This window comes from Cherax quadricarinatus, chromosome 88 (assembly GCF_038502225.1).
Source record: "Cherax quadricarinatus isolate ZL_2023a chromosome 88, ASM3850222v1, whole genome shotgun sequence".
Taxonomy (NCBI): Eukaryota; Metazoa; Arthropoda; class Malacostraca; order Decapoda; family Parastacidae; genus Cherax; species Cherax quadricarinatus.
Window position 1 is genome coordinate 17,456,892 of NC_091379.1, and position 18,261 is coordinate 17,475,152.

General features: G+C 38.6%; 1 protein-coding gene across 1 annotated transcript in view; it reads right to left on the bottom strand.

Moving 5' to 3' along the window:
• LOC128698628 (glutamic acid-rich protein) overlaps positions 1 to 18,261 on the bottom strand; it is a 144,591-nt gene that overhangs the window by 102,687 nt on the left and 23,643 nt on the right. The window contains exons 4-6 of the mRNA XM_070104015.1: positions 9,829 to 10,003; positions 5,409 to 5,486; positions 4,332 to 4,636 (exon numbers count right to left, since the gene is read on the bottom strand). Of these exons, the coding sequence (XP_069960116.1) occupies positions 4,332 to 4,636; positions 5,409 to 5,486; positions 9,829 to 10,003 (558 nt within the window). The remainder of the gene's footprint in view (positions 1 to 4,331; positions 4,637 to 5,408; positions 5,487 to 9,828; positions 10,004 to 18,261) is intronic.

The following is an 18,261-nucleotide window of genomic DNA, read 5'->3' on the forward strand; positions in this document are numbered from 1 at the left end:
TTAAGCAAACCTAGAAAAGGAAACAATAGATAAAAAATTGCATATTCAATCAATTTAGAAATGTAAGATTTGAAACATGACAATACTTTGACAAGTTTTCTAAATACTAGAGGAAAACAACTGCAAAAATCAATTCAAGAAGAAAAACAAGTGTATAAGAACCAAGATAATCTGCAAATCAAGATCATATCTGATTTAATAAATTAATAATATGAAAACTGCAAGATCCTTCACTGATCCCACAGACTACAAACTATCAGTACCACATTCAAAGAAACTAAAATATCCTGTTAGTATTCCTCTGAAATTTTCCCCTCATCATTAAAATCTTTGTCTTACACTCACCTAATTTCAATTTTCTATTTATCATTTAAGTGTAAACATCGAGCAGAAGAGAACTAAACCAGAGTTATGCATCTTCCACATTCAAAACCCAGATGGAGGCCAGTGTACTGTCAGTATAAAAATGATTAATCGACCCCATGATCATCCAACAGTGAGTCTACACCACTAATATAAACAGTAAACCATAATGATCCAAGAACAGTCCAGAGGAACACCATAGGACAAAGAAGATAACTCAGATACAGAAACACTGACTACCATCTGGTGGGAGAGCAGTCTCCCACCAGACTAGGTGGAAGAGCAGTCTCCCACCAGACTAGGTGGAAGAGCAGTCTCCCACCAGACTAGGTGGAAGAGCAGTCTCCCACCAGACTAGGTGGAAGAGCAGTCTCCCACCAGACTAGGTGGAAGAGCAGTCTCCCACCAGACTAGGTGGAAGAGCAGTCTCCCACCAGACTAGGTGGAAGAGCAGTCTCCCACCAGACTAGGTGGAAGAGCAGTCTCCCACCAGACTAGGTGGAAGAGCAGTCTCCCACCAGACTAGGTGGAAGAGCAGTCTCCCACCAGACTAGGTGGAAGAGCAGTCTCCCACCAGACAAGGTGGAAGAGCAGTCTCCCACCAGACAAGGTGGAAGAGCAGTCTCCCACCAGACAAGGTGGAAGAGCAGTCTCCCACCAGACAAGGTGGAAGAGCAGTCTCCCACCAGACAAGGTGGAAGAGCAGTCTCCCACTGAATTTGACCAATCCGAAAAAGAAGAAACAAAAATTTTTCTTCCTTTTTTTACATTTTGTAATTTATACAGAAGGGGTTAACCACCAGATATGACCAACCATACAACTTCAGAAGCAACAAAGACTACAAGCAAAAATATCAGTTATCAGTTATCCATGATCAATGGTAACAAATATAGCAGAGGTGTCCAACAAAATTAACAATGATGCATTTTCTCAAGTGTTCAGTGCTAGATCATTATAAACTTCACATGAAGCTGTCTCAGATGAATGAAATAACATAATACAGTTGGTATACAATACCAACAAGTTGATAAGCAAAACATACGCAAAACTAGATTCCAAGCGTTGCACACGTATCTAACTTATCGTGGTATAAACCATGGTAGCTGATACTGGCAAACTGGTTTAAAAAGACACGTGAGAAAACATAAGGACCTATTAATATCAGATAATGTTTCAGTCCCAGAACCCAAGCGATCAAGGCTTCAAGACCAAAACATTTCCTAAACATGTCCTAGTGTTTGGTCACATGTCTATCTTATCATAAATAGTCTATATGCAGACTGAACACATGGTAAAACATTACTCTGCTCCAGAAAAGGAAACAATTTATCAAGAATAGCACATTCAATCAATTTAAAAAGGAACAAAAGATTTGAAAGAAGGAAATAGTCTGACATTTTCTGAATCAACAGTCAAGAGTGTAGGAGTCTTTTATTTCGTAAACAAACCTTCTGCCTTAAGACCACTTAAAAGCATATTTACAATATGAAATTTATTTATCACTATATAGACTGTCAGGAGTTCATAAATCTCTAGCACTAACAAAGATAACCTACTTGGCTAAAAGACCTTAATATACTTACACATAGCAATGCTAGAAATGTTTTTCTCTGCCTCATTTTATACAGTTTTACTAGATCCAAGAATCAATTCAACAATGGGGAAAAAATGATGATGACTGTAATATGATAAGCATTATAAATGACAAGAAATAACTATAAAATGAATGATTACAATTAGGAAAGAATACCTCTGCAAAAAGTGTAACAGAAATACCCAAATACCGCCATGTGTTAACACATCTTCGAATTAACTTAAAGAGAAGAACCAAGAATAAGATATTTCATAGTTCAATTATTATTATTAGTAGTATTACACTACGGGAAGTGTAATACTACTAATAAGGATTATTTAGCACCTGGGAAAATGAGACAGAAAATATCCAAGGAGAGGGAGGACATGTCCAATTTCCTGCATCAAGGGCCTCTGACCAGCATCAAGACACTTATTAACGGGAAATGAGATATTACTCCCTTAAGGGAGATAAGAAATTATTCACCAAGAGCTTAAAAAATAGTTGGCAGGAGAAACCTTAATGAGTCATTCAAAGATGTTATTAAATTTCATCTTAAATGAACTACTCTGCTCATTAAGGCTGAAATTTAATCACACAAATCTGAGTACTGTACTAGATAAAAGCTCAATTTCAAGCAAAAACATTCTCTGTAAATAACGCTTTACTCTACGTGTCTTATTTCACCATGCATACTTGTGGGCAAGTCTTGCCATGCAACATCAAACTTAATGCCTGACTTCGGTTCGCAAACACCCAGCCCAAGCCCGGGTAATTACTGTAAAATGTATCATGTACTAGATCACGCAATGTAAACTTTGTTCACTTAAGTATAACTTTAATGAACTAAATTCTAGCCATCTATATTTTAATGTAAATTTACTTTCATGAACTAAATGTACTAAGCTTGAAATCTCTGGTACTGGTTTATCCTTTGAGCAATGTCTTATTTCCTATCTCCAAAAAAAAGAGCACTTTAGTAGACCTTCAGGATCATTATCTATATTAAGAGGTAGGTAGGCAGGTTGGTTTGGTTAGCTTAGGTTAGGTTAGGCTAGGTAGGTGGTTAGGTTTGGTTGGTTAAGTTTGGTTAGGTTAGGTAAGTGGTTAGCTTAGATAGGTAGGTAGGTTAGGGGTGACATGTGGTGGACACGGGTCTTGGAAATGGCACATGGTGGACACGGGTCTGGGAATGACACGTGGTGGACACGGGTCTGGGAATGGCACGTGGTGGTAGGTGGTTAGGTTAGGTAAGTGGTTAGGTTAGGTAAGTGGTTAGGTTAGGTAAGTGGTGTGGTTAGGTTAGGTAGTTGCCTTACCTAGAACATCCCTTGGTTATGTATTACAGTAATTACTTAGGATGTGTACTGGCCAGTCAGATAGTCAACTTAAAGTTATCAAGATTACAACGGCAAGGGCTAGAGTAGATTTAAGGTATAAGAACCCTCACCAGTCACAAGACTGAGGGATCACACTGGTTACTCCTGCCAGCCAACTCCTTCAAGCCTCACTTAGTGATCACCTATTAACTCGTGAATATCGTACTCTTAATTCTTCTCACAAATTCTTCAAAAAATGTGTGTAAATCCATGAAAGACTTCAGATATTAATTTTACTGTTTTTCAGTGATATTGTTTCACTATGTATGCATGTATGTGTATGTATGTATGTATGTACAGTACATATGTATGGTATGCTTTTTAGACAGAGCCTGCACTCTTGGCTCATAAAGCAACAGATGTTTTTGCCACACAAGCTGAGTGTAAGTTCACTGCTGCAACAACTTGAAAATCAATCTGAACATCACAAAATTAATATGTTTCATTGATGCTAAATAATACTAAATAAATAAAGGCTGACCTAAAAACAGATTGGGTAGGATTAAGCTGAATTCTATTATATTATTTTTAGCAAGGTTAGGTTAGGTTGCTTAGTTAGTTTTAGTGTAAAAATAAACATATGGAGGACATGTTAATTCACAATAATATATATATCTATCCATTTATAAATGAAAATTGTTTATATGACCCAATTTGGGGCAGTTTGGCTCATTTGACCGACTCTGCCTGAAAAGCACAACAAACAATGTATATATATATATATATATATATATATATTTATCAGAATTTTATGTCATGGATTTTTATATCACTAAGTGAATCCCTCAAATTACCAATCATGACATGTTGGTTTGTGAGATACACTCACAGGCGAGTCACTTGACGACCGAGTGGTATTACAAGTCTCCAGAAGCATGTTCCTCAACATACTGGTTGAGAAGCTTTACCTAGGCAACACTCTACCACAGTAAGTGGGTTTAATTCAGTTTAAGTTCTTGGAATGCAGAGGTTTGACAAGAGTCAGTTGAGAGCAACACATCGTGTAAGAGCTTACCTCTGTTTCCTGTCAGCATCAGCAGGAGGACTGTTTTCTTCAGCTGTGGCCTTCTCCTGCTCCCCTTCTTTTACTTCCTGTTTTTCTTCTGTTGCCAAAATCTTTTTCTCACTGTCTTTCCTCTCCTTTTTCGCAGGTTGAGGCATTTCTAGCCTGGCCACTTCCATTTCCCTTAACTGGATTTCTGTCATCTTTCGATAATCCAATGGACCCTTAGCATAGCCACTGATACTCCGGTAGCCCTTATACTTACGACGGTATCCACGCTGGGGATACTTGTGCATGGGTGGTGATCGCACCCCATCCTGTGGAAGACACTCACCACTCAGTTACTCCACAGCATTCACAGACCTCCATGCAGAGCCTCTTTGAGGGAACACACATCCCATATTTACACAAGGCTCCAATGCTCACCCCACTGAGCAACACTGACCAATCCATGGTAAAGTAAAGATTGGCGAGAAAGTTATGACTGGTGCTAGTGTAGCACACTATCAAACATACTGGGACAACCCCCACAACACCAATCTTCCATCTCTCAGACTTTTTTGAAAATATAGCAAGTATCTGAAATTTCTAACATTGTGGCTTTTACCACATTTCTTATGTCATTGTGGAGTAAAAATCATGAGTACTGTTCATTCACGTTTTCACAAACGTGCCAAACCTTAAATTACAAAATTTCAAAAATTCAGCATCACAGATTCGTCTAATACACATTGAGGAATAAAGGTCACGAGAAGTTGTGTAGTTTGAAATGAAAAAAATCAATAAAAATAATTTAAAGCCATAAAGACATGAGGTAAGCTTTATGTTATTCTCACTAAAATATGACTACTACACATGAGAATTTTCTTTTACAACACAACATGGCGAAGAAAATTATATGTAGCTGTGTTGTGAAAAAATAGAGAGAGCAGACTGTTGTCTACCTTGGTGGGTAGTGGGAGTACTGGTAGGCTAGCTACATAGATACTGTACAGTATAGGTTTAACTCCTCATTCCAGATTTATGCTATTGAAAAAATGAAAAATAGGCACAAGACTAATGATGTGCCTAATATGGACTACCACTCACCCAGTCCATGCGCCTCATCTTCCTTGGTGGACCGTCATACCAGTTGTTGCGACTAATGCCCCCAGATGAATTCTGTGACTGTATTAAAAGATCAAAATTCGTTACTGATAAAGCTGTTGAATGAGCAAATTATGTTTGTGATGATGAGTACCATTTTACATATCAGAGATGGGACAATATCAAAACCGTTGCTGATGTCAGTACCATCAAAATCAACTAATACCGATACTTCGGCACATTCCCTTTACTTATTAACAGAATGTTGTAAAAACAATAAGTTACTCACATCTTAACTGCAACATACTTCAATTAATGACAAAATCCAATTTTCAAATGTTTCACTGAACATAAAACCTCACATAAATAAGACTCGCACACCAATGTTACTTGCTAATAGTTCTAGGGGTCATCACTCCAGCATTCAGGTCTCAGGCCTCAAACATTGAAAAGAACATTTTACAGAAATAAAAACTATTAAAAACAGAGTACAAACATTTATAGAATGCAAGTACAGGAAACCTCATAACATGTAAGTTATGTTCCAGAGGAAAAATTCCATGATCTGTAGTACCCAGATTTTGCACATAACCTGACACTATGGAAACTTATGATGGTTAGTGCCAAAATCTGTATTGTTAACTGATTTTTTCACCCTTTAGGGTGCATAACCCTTTCAGGGTCCGTCCCGTAGATCTACGGCTTTACGTTCAGGGTCCAAACCGTAGATCTACGTCATGAGCTCAGCTCACTCTGATAAACTGTGAGTGGTAAATTTGGGCCTAGATATGAGAGAATACATCTATGTGGTATGTGTGCACCACATAAAACAAATCCTGCAGCACACTGTGTATAATGAGAGAAAAAATACTGAGACTGTGATTTTCGATTAAAACAGCGACTTTGCAGTGTATTTTCGAATGTTTTTTATAGTTGTATTTGTGATTTCTTGGTCTCATTTGATAGTATGGAAGATATATTACAGAAATAGAGATAATTTTGATTGGTTTTAGCACTGGAAATGGCTTGAAACTGAGCTCAAAGTGGCGGAAATGTTAAATTTTTGCCGATGTTCAAGAGTAAACAAACGACCTCACACATTTAATACACGCCAGCTGGTGGGTCTAATATACATTCACAAATGTGGTGATGATATTTATACAATTATTACAATATTGCATAACAGTAAATCTTCTATTTTTTGGTGCGAATAAAAATTCATTATGTGAATAAAAAATCAAAATGGAATTTATTTGCAAAGCCTCAAAACTTAACTGATGAACAGAGGAAATGTTAGTTTAGCACCAGGAATACCTACATTGTTTATTCTGGACTCTATTTTGAAATTGGAATATTTTGAACTTTGTGTTAAATTGGCCAAATTACCAATTTCCGATCACTTTATTTTGTAGTTGAAACAGTTGACTTGGCGATTTCTTGTGCTCAATCGATAGAATAGAAGTGATACTAGTGAAATAGCTAAGAATTTGGTCGACTGGAATAATGTAACTGGCCTAAAATGGAAGTCAAAGTCGGCAAAATCGCCGATTCGTAAATATCGCTGACACATCAAAATTCACGAGAGCATAATTTCGTCAATTTTCCATAAAATTTCGTACTTTTTGTTTTATTACATTCACGAAAAGATTCTCTACCATTTCACAAGAAAAAATAACAATTTTTTTTTTTGAAAATTCTTGGACACTGAGGCACCACTTCAGATTTTGGCCTTGGACCCTGAAAGGGTTAAAAACATTGAAAAGAACATTTTACAGAAATAAAAACTATTAAAAACAGAGTACAAACATTTATAGAATGCAAGTACAGGAAACCTCATAACATGTGAGTTATGTTCCAGAGGAAAAATTCCATGATCTGTAGTGCCCAGATTTTGCACATAACCTGACACTATTTATTTATTTATTTATTTATTTATTACAATTTGTGCACACATACAGAGGTACAAAAAAAATACAGATAAGAGCAGCATGCCAAAGCCACTTATACTATGCATAGCATTACGGGCTGGCTTAAAATTAACTTAAGATTAACTAAGCAATGATGAAATCAGTGATAAAACATTAATGTAAACAGATTACTATAAAGTACAAGTGAGTATTACAAAGACAGGTCATATGGTTGCATGTATTATTGTACATTCAGTCATATGGAGAATTCTGTTAGGTAGTTTATTTAAAAAAAATAGTAAAGTTAGATTGGGTTTTAGGTTTAACATTTATGTGATATAATTGTGAGAAACATTTAAGATATACAATTTATAAGGTTGAGTTATTCAGTATTTATTTGGTTTTGGGTGAGTAAGTGATCTTTGAGAAGAGACTTGAATTTATAAACAGGTAGTGTTTCTTTTATATTTACTTATGATGGTTAGTGCCAAAATCTGTATTGTTAACTGATTTTTTCACCCTTTAGGGTGCATAATATTTGGATTTTCATAGACCATCAACAGTTTTGATTGCCCTTTGTGAACTGCACTGCCAGAAAATTGAAATATGTGAAATTGCAATACAAGAGTGTTTACTGTACGAGTTTACCATTATAAGAGAGCTTACTGTATGAGTTTACTTAAATAACAAAAAGGCACAATACCATGACTTCAATAATACACAAAAAACCTGCACATAGAAGAGTTTACGACGACGTTTCGGTCCGACTTGAGCCATTTACAAAGTCACACTAACAAAAAGGAGAGCAGGATGGGTATATATAGGCAGGAGGCGGCGGTAGTCGTTGTCGTGGTGGCGGTGGCGGCGGCGCCAGCAGTGGAAGGAAGTAGTAGTGGGGAGGTGGTAAGAGTAGGAGGGGCTAGTCACATACTAACAAAGATGAGCACTGCAAAAGAGCTAGGTGCCCACAGAGGGTAAGAGCAAGAACACCGAGGGGAGGGGGGAACAAATAAATAAATAAATAAAAGGAACAAATACACAGGGCAGAAGAAAGACAACCCAAAGGAGAAAAAGGAAAGAGGAAAAGGGGAAGAGGGAGAGGAAGAAAAAGGAGGAATCAGGTTAGGTCACGAGTGTTCTGAAGTTTGGAGCATTTTACAATGTAGTGGGAGAGGAAGGCATCTACAGAGACGAAGCCAGGACTAAGATTCATACAAGGAAAATTGTGTATTAGAGAGGATTCAACCAGACGGCGACTGTTAAAGTTGGAAGTAGGGAAGACAGCTTTAGCAGAACACCAGTCAATAGGATGGCTGTGATCTCTGACGTGACAGAAAAGAGCATTGTTAGTGTCGGCAAGCCTAACACTATTTTTGTCCTCCCTAAGTCTGTCTGAAAGAGATTGACAAGATTCTCCAAAGTATTGAAGAGGACAGGAGGAACAAGTTTTTCTTTTCTGAAGGAGGGGTGTTAATGTTGCAGTTTAAAAACTGTAGTGTAAAGCACCCTTCTGGCAAGACAGTGATGGAGTGAATGATGGTGAAAGTTTTTCTTTTTCGGGCCACCCTGCCTTGGTGGGAATCGGCCAGTGTGATAAATAATAAATAATAAGGAGGAACAAGAAATAGAGTAGACACCAGGGGCATCTGTAGAGGGAGGAGAGGTATGAACGAGATTAGTGCGAAGAGTGTTAGTCCAAGTCGGACCGAAACGTCATCGTAAGCTCCTCTCTTTTATGTGCGGGTTATCTGTGTGTGAGTTTACTTGTTCGTGCGAGACATATTTAGCAATCCTGCCAGTGTAAGAAACATTAACAAGGTTCAGTTTTACACTGCTATGAGAGAACAGTAGTACATTACTAGGTGGTGGTTGTCTACCAGTCTACACTTTACCTAGCCTTTGTACTCTTCCACACTTTCTGGCAACACCCAACATTTAATATTTTACTTAACATACTATGCTTCACATTTATTCTATCAACGTTTCATAACCTAGCAAGCAGTATAATATATTTCACCATAATAGAATAATACATTTTCTTACAATATACAGCTTAATGTATGACCACCACTTTACATTCCCAATATTTACTTTCCTACATATAAGCAATAATAATGCCTTAGCCAAAACCCCTATTAATGCACAATATACAGCATATAAAATGTGCCTCAAATTCTTCATAACTTTACATTTGTGAAAGTTATTCCTTAAAAAAAATTAACTACTTAATAACCTATGACTAGTTCTTAAGTAATTTGTGATCATTGGGATTAGTCTGCCTGAAATACACTGCATGCTAGTGGCTTTCTTTTGTGCTTAACAATGTATTTTATTTCATGTAAACTACATTTTTGTATAGTGCAGAAAGAAATAAAGTTTGTTTATTAATAAATACTAGATGCATTTTTGTCCTCTTACAATCTAAATCAGTGTAAATATTTCCTCAGATTTCACTGAGCTGTAAATGAATCAGCTGCTTGAATAACCAGCTGTCACATGTCAAGAAACACACTTACTGAAGCCAGAACTGCATTCAAAATATCCATGGCTATCTTGGATTCCTTGCCACTCAAGTGACTGAGAGGTCTGAGAAGGTCTGCTGACCTGCCTCTCTCCATGTGTCCGCTGCCCGACCCAGACCCCCTGTTCCAGCTACCACCCTGGTTTCTGCTTCCTGGCCCATCTCGGAACCTTTTGTTAGGGGAAACAAAATGGGTAATGTCTCACTGCTTAATACAAACCATAAATTAACACTAGCTAAATTATTTAATAATAATCACTAATGCATTTTATATGAAAAATTACCCATGTCAATATTTACAGTACAGTAACAACTCTCTCTAATGAATTTAAGCAATACTGGACAAAAAATTGACCAGACAAAGCTTGGAAGAACCAGACAAAATGAACAAAAATCTGTAATTCCAGAGTTTATACATAGTGATAGCATCAAGTGTCTTTTGAACTATTTTATTAAGCCCAATGACTCCAACATTTGTCTGGTACATGCCTAAGCAACCACATCCATGACCTGTTTATTTTCACTGTTCCCTGAACTGTAAGCCACCTGTGCCATTCAATTGTTTATGCTCACTATGCCACACACTTCTCACTCAGTTTCTAATTTTCTCTGGATTTAGAGCCTTTTGTGTGACTATTAACATACAGTGGAACCTCCATTAAAGAGTTTAAGCCGTTCCGTGACCTTGCTCGCATCTGGATTTGCTCGTTTGCAGTCAATTTTCCTCATTTAAATTAACTGAGATACAATTAATTCGTTCCAATGGAATTCCAGACACCATAAATTACTTCAATAATTTCCCTAATATTTACTCTACAGCTTATTTATCTATCACAATTCATCTGACATAATAAACAATATTAATAACATAGAAACATGATATATACACTAGAATGAATGAAATACAGTGGACCCTCGACTAACGCTATTAATCCGTTCCTGAGAGCTCATCGTTAGTCAAAATTATCGTTAGTCAAGTTAATTTTCCCCATAAGAAATAATGGAAATAAAATTAATCCGTGTAGGACACCCCAAAGTATGAAAAAAAAAATTGTTTTTACCACATGAAATATTAATTTTAATACACACATACTGAAGAAGACATGCACAGTTACATGACACTTACCTTTATTGAAGATCTGGTGATGATTGTTGGGATGGGAGGAGGGGAGAGTGTTGATGGTCTTAGTGTTTAGAAGGGGAATCCCCTTCCATTAGGACTTGAGGTGGCGAGTCCTTTTCCAGGGTTACTTCCCTTCCCTTTAAATATCTCAAACCAACCTTTGCTGGCCTTAAATTCACTCACATCATCACTAGTTGCTGGCATTTTTTTCATTAAATCGTCATGCAACTTCCTAGCCTTTTCACATAGGATCGCTTGAGAGATGCTATCTCCTGCTATCTGTTTTTCGTTTATCCACACCAATAACAGTCTCTCAACATCTTCGAGTACTTGCGATCTCAGTTTCGAAAACATAGTTGCACCTTTGGCAAGAACAGCTTCCTTGATTGCCGTTTTCTTGGCCACAATAGTAGCGATGGTTGATTGGGGTTTTGTGTACAACCTGGCCAGCTCGGAGACACTCACTCCACTTTCATACTTAGCAATGATCTCTTACTTCATATCCATAGTAATTCTCACCCTTTTTGCTGTAGGGATGGCACTAGAAGATTTCTTGGGGCCCATGGTGACTTATTTTGCAGGTGCAATCACTAAAAAGGCTGTGATAACATGAAATGTTCCGATTGCATGCTTGGAAGCGACCGCAGTGGCTGGCTGGCTTGTAAACACTGGCCAGAAGTGGACGCGTCTGACGGAACAAATAGTGTTGGTCGAGTTTTTTAGCGCTAGTCGAGGCAATAATTTTGCGTTAAAATGTATCGCTAGTCGGATTTATCGTTAATCGATGCCATCGTTGGTCGAGGGTCCACTGTACGTATTACGTATGCGAGTAGTGTTAGTGGCTGCCATTGTTTTGGGGGCCATCACGGCAGCCACTCCTCCTACTGACTTCATACCTTCCCCTGCTTTTATTATAACAGAAAACGGAGTATTTGTAAGGCAAACTCCATCAGATCCTCCTTCTTCTATCACTTAATCGTTTAATTGCTACACTCTTAATGGTACACCTAGTTTGTGTTTATGTATGATTTCCTGCTTTAATTCCAGGGAAATCATCCTCTTTTTTTCTACTCAGCACTGTCCTTTGCACTTACTTTCTTAGGAACCATGGTTAGAAACAAAAAGTTTTGCAAAATACAGTGGTCCCTCGATAATCGTAGGGCTCGATAGTCGTAATTTTGGGAAATCGTAATGATATTTTCGTCAAAACATTGGCTCGCTAATCGTATATTGACTTGCGAATAGTCATTCGTCCGGGACGTGTACTCATGCTCTGAGCCGCCCCGGCCTCCCTTCCCAGCCAGTGTGGCATTGTTTACCAGTGAGCGACGGTCCCCTCACTTGCTCATGCGAAATATTTCATAATATTCCATTCATTGTAGTGCTTGCAACTACTAAATAAGCTACCATGGCTCCAAAGAAAGCTCCTAGTGCCAAGCCTTTGGTAAAGAAGGTGAGAAATATGATTGAATTTAAGAAAAACATCATTAAACAATATGAAAATGGCATACGTATGGCCGAACTGGCCAGGATGTACGGATGTATAAGGCTAGGCAGTTGCATGAGGATCTGGTAAAGAAACTGCCTGCAACTAGTGGTGATGTGAGTGAATTTAAGGCCAGCAAAGGTTGGTTAGAGAGATTTAAGAACCGAAGTGGCATACACAGTGTGGTAAGTCATGGTGAGGCTGCCAGTTCGGACCACAAAGCGGCTGAAAAATATGTGCAGGAATTCAAGGAGTACATAGAGGCTGAAGGACTGAAACCTGAACAAGTGTTCAATTGTGACGAAACAGGCCTCTTTTGGAAGAAAATGCCAAAGAGGACCTACATTACTCAAGAGGAAAAGGCACTGCCAGGACACAAGCCTATGAAAGACATGTTGTGCGCTAATGCTAGCGGGGATTTCAGAGTGAAGCCATTACTAGTGTACCATTCTGAAAATCCCAGTGTGTTCAGGAAAAACAATGTTATGAAAAGTAAACTGTGTGTGTTTTGGAAATCTAATAGTAAGGCATGGGTCACGAGGGAAATTTTCGTCGAGTGGTTCAATAAGTGTTTGGCCCTAGTGTGAAGAATTACCTCCTGGAAAAGAAATTGGATCTCAAGTGCCTCCTAGTAATGGACAATGCACCTGCTCATCCTCCAAACTTGGATGGCCTAATTTTCGAGGAGTTTGGGTTCATCACAGTCAAGTTCTTGCCCCCGAATACCACTCCTCTCCTCCAGCCCATGGACCAGCAGGTCATTGCAAACTTTAAAAAACTCTACACCAAAGCAATGTTTCAAAGGTGCTTTAATGTGATCTCAGACACTCACTTGACCCTAAGAGATTTTTGGAAAGAACACTTCAGTATTCTCCATTGCATAAACCTTATAGGTAAGGCTTGGGAGTGAGTGACTACCAGGACTTTGAACTCTGCTTGGAGAAAATTGTGGCCAGATTGTGTCCACAAGAGGAATTTTGAAGGGTTTGGGGCTGACCCTAATGAGCCTATGTCAGCTGTTAAATCTATTGTGGCACTGGGGAGTTCCATGGTGTTGGATGTGAGTTTGGAGGATGTGGAAGAGTTGGTGGAAGACCACAACGAAGAGCTAACCACTGAGGAGCTGCAAGAGCTTCAGCAGGAAGAGCAACAGATCGCAGTTCAGAATCTTGCTGCAGAGGAGGAGAAAGAGAGATGGAAGAAGTTGCCTTCTTCAGAAATTAAGGAGATTTTTGAAATGTGGGGCAAGATGGAAAGATTTATGGAGAAACATCACCCTGACAAGGCTGTTGCAAGCCATATCGGCAACATGTACAGTGACAAAGTCTTGGCCCATTTTAGGGAAGTGTTAAAGAGACGTCAGAAACGGAGCTCTCTGGACAGTTATTTTGCGAGACAGGACTCCAGTGACTCTCAAGCTGGTCCTAGTGGCATTAAGAAACAGAGAAGAGAAGTAACCCCAGAAAAGCAATTTGTACCCGAGGTGTTGATGGAAGGGGATTCCCCTTCCAAACTGTAAATAATCCAATCTCTCTCCTCCTCCAGTCTTCCATACACTAAGAAGAATCACCAATAAAGGTAAGTGTTATGCTGTTAATGTTTCATTCATCATTTCCCATTGCATTGTTTATGTACTACATCTATATTTCATGTAAAAATTTTTTTTGTTTTAGTACTTCTGGGTGTCAGGAACGGATTAATTGTATTTACACTATTTCTTATGGGGAAAACTGATTCGAAAATCATAAATTTCGATAACAGTAGCACTTCCAGGAACGGATTAATTACGATAAACAAGGGACCACTGTAACTGCACGAAACATAAGGAAAACACAAGAATTTCCTTCCCTTCCTGAGCAGCGATGTTTTGATACACTGACATCTAGTAGTGGCGATATGAAACTCAGTATTATTATTATTATTATTATTATTATAATTGCATATTATTTATTAGTATGTACATATTCTTATAATAATTTATATATATTTTTTTTAACAAGTCGGCCATCTCCCACCGAGGCAGGGTGACCCAAAAAAGAAAGAAAATCCCCAAAAGAAAATACTTTCATCATCATTCAACACTTTCACCTCACTCACACATAATCACTGTTTTTGCAGAGGTGCTCAGAACACAACAGTTTAGAAGCCTATACCTATAAAGATACACAACATATCCCTCCAAACTGCTAATATCCCAAACCCCTCCTTTAGAGTGCAGGCATTGTACTTCCCATTTCCAGGATCAGGTCTGGATAAATCGACAATAACTGTTTTCCCTGAATCCCTTCACTAAATATTACCCTGCTCACACTCCAACAGATCGTCAGGTCCCAAATACCATTCGTCTCCATTCACTCCTATCAAACACGCTCACGCACACCTGCTGGAAGTCCAAGCCCCTCGCCCACAAAACCTCCTTTACCCCTTCCTTCCAACCTTTTCGAGGACGACCCCTACCCCACCTTCCTTCTACAGATTTAAATGCTCTCCATGTCATTCTACTTTGATCCATTCTCTCTAAATGACCAAACCCCCGCAACAACCCCTCTTCAGCCCTCTGACTAATGCTTTTATTAACTCCACACCTTCTCCTAATTTCCACACTCCGAATTTTCTGCATAATATTTACACCACACATTGCCCTTAGACAGGACATCTCCACTGCCTCCAACCTCCTCCTCACTGCTGCATTCACAACCCAAGCTTCACACCCATATAAGAATGCTGGTACTACTATACTTTCATACATTCCCTTCTTTGCCTACATAGATAACATTTTTTGTCTCCACATATACCTCAATGCACCACTCACCTTTTTTCCCTCATCAATTCTATGATTAACCTCATCCTTCATAAATCCATCCGCCAACACGTCAACTCCCAAGTATCTGAAAACATTCACTTCTTCCATACTCCTCCTCCTCAATTTGATATCAAATTTTTCTTTATCTAAATCATTTGATACCCTCATCACCTTACTCTTTTCTATGTTCACTTTCAACTTTCTACCTTTACACACACTCCCAAACTCGTCCACTAACCTTTGCAATTTTTCTTAAGAATCTCCCATCAGCACAGTATCATCAGCAAAAAAGCAACTGTGTCAATTCCTACTTTGTATTTGATTCCTCATAATTTAATCTCACCCCTCTCCCGAACACCCTAGCATTTACTTCTTTTACAACCCCATCTATAAATATATTAAACAACCATGGTGACATTCCACATCCCTGTCTAAGACCTGCTTTTACTGGGAAGTAGTCTCCCTCTCTTCTACACACCCAACCAGGAACAATGGGCTAGTAACCCCTTTTCCTGTAATAATTACTAAAAAGAATAAGATGCAGGGGAATATACTTTATTATTACACTAATATCAACACTACAGCTTATTTACATATCACAACTGATCTAATATGACATAATAAACAATATAAATAACAAAAACACGGTAAATACTCCAGAATGAATAATACTTGGCATAATAACAAGCAGTTCGACAAAGGTATGAAGAGGATATGGGATACAAGTACAGTGGACTCTCGCTTTTTGTAAGCATCGGAATTCGTAATTTTCGCAAATCGTAATTTTTTTCGTCAAAATATGACTCTCAAATCGTCGTTTGACTCGCAAATAGTCAGTCATCCGGATGGGAGAATGTGCCTTCTTCAGTGATTCTGTGATTCTACAATATGTACGATACTAAAGCAGCACGAGTCGATAAAGGTTATAGTGCCAGCAGTGATAATGTGTAGCATTAACAGTAAGTTAAGTAAGTTAAGCAATAGAAAAATAATGACATGAAACTTAACTCTTCCACTGTTGTTTGAGGTATATAGGGCACTGACAACATATGCCGCCCTCTGCCAGCTCCTCCAAGGTAAGTGTAAATATTTCTTATTTATAAATTACATACATTGTTTGTGTGAATATTAGTGGTGGCCTCTGCTACAGCCACCCTACCACTAATATGGCTTGTGCTCTCAGTGGCCCTTATAAACCCAACAACAATAACACACTACCATTCCTAACATATGTAATGACATGCATTTTATTCATACACCAACAAGAGTCTTCAATAAAGGTAAGTGTGATATTACTGTTTTATACTTGATGTCTCATTGTTTTCTATAAGTAAAACTATAGTTATTCTCTATAAAATGTATTTTTTGTTAATACTTTTAATACATTACAGTGAACCCTCGGTTATAGTAATTAATCCGTTCCAGAGAGTGTGACTAAAGCCAAATTTTACGATTTCCGAATTCAATCCAATTAATCCGTTCCTGACACCTAAAATTATAAAAAAAATTAATTTTTTTTACATGAAACATTTATTTACATACACAGAAAACAATGAGACATGAAGAATAAAACAATAATAACATGACACTTACCTTTATTAAGACTTCTGAGTTTACTGAAAACAGGAGGAGGGGAGAGGATGGAGAAATTACTGTTTGGAAGAGGAATCCCCTTTCATAAAGACTTCAGGTACTAAGTCCTTTTCCAGGGTTACTTTCCTTTATTTTTTAATGCCACTAGGACCAGGGATAAGTCTGTTGAGTGTACCTGGTAAAGTGTATGGTAGAGTTATAATTGAAAGAATTAAGAGTAAGACGGAGAATAGGATAGCAGATGAACAAGGAGGCTTTAGGAAAGGTAGGGGGTGTGTGGACCAGGTGTTTACAGTGAAACATATAAGTGAACAGTATTTAGATAAGGCTAAAGAGGTCTTTGTGGCATTTATGGATTTGGAAAAGGCGTATGACAGGGTGGATAGGGGGGCAATGTGGCAGATGTTGCAAGTGTATGGTGTAGGAGGTAGGTTACTGAAAGCAGTGAAGAGTTTTTACGAGGATAGTGAGGCTCAAGTTAGAGTATGTAGGAAAGAGGGAAATTTTTTCCCAGTAAAAGTAGGCCTTAGACAAGGATGTGTGATGTCACCGTGGTTGTTTAATATATTTATAGATGGGGTTGTAAGAGAAGTAAATGCGAGGGTCTTGGCAAGAGGCGTGGAGTTAAAAGATAAAGAATCACACACAAAGTGGGAGTTGTCACAGCTGCTCTTTGCTGATGACACTGTGCTCTTGGGAGATTCTGAAGAGAAGCTGCAGAGATTGGTGGATGAATTTGGTAGGGTGTGCAAAAGAAGAAAATTAAAGGTGAATACAGGAAAGAGTAAGGTTATGAGGATAACAAAAGATTAGGTGATGAAAGATTGAATATCAGATTGGAGGGAGAGAGTATGGAGGAGGTGAACGTATTCAGATATTTGGGAGTGGACGTGTCAGTGGATGGGTCTATGAAAGATGAGGTGAATCATAGAATTGATGAGGGAAAAAGAGTGAGTGGTGCACTTAGGAGTCTGTGGAGACAAAGAACTTTGTCCTTGGAGGCAAAGAGGGGAATGTATGAGAGTATAGTTTTACCAACGCTCTTATATGGGTGTGAAGCGTGGGTGATGAATGTTGCAGCGAGGAGAAGGCTGGAGGCAGTGGAGATGTCATGTCTGAGGGCAATGTGTGGTGTGAATATAATGCAGAGAATTCGTAGTTTGGAAGTTAGGAGGAGGTGCGGGATTACCAAAACTGTTGTCCAGAGGGCTGAGGAAGGGTTGTTGAGGTGGTTCGGACATGTAGAGAGAATGGAGCGAAACAGAATGACTTCAAGAGTGTATCTGTCTGTAGTGGAAGGAAGGCGGGGTAGGGGTCGGCCTAGGAAGGGTTGGAGGGAGGGGGTAAAGGAGGTTTTGTGTGCGAGGGGCTTGGACTTCCAGCAGGCATGCGTGAGCGTGTTTGATAGGAGTGAATGGAGACA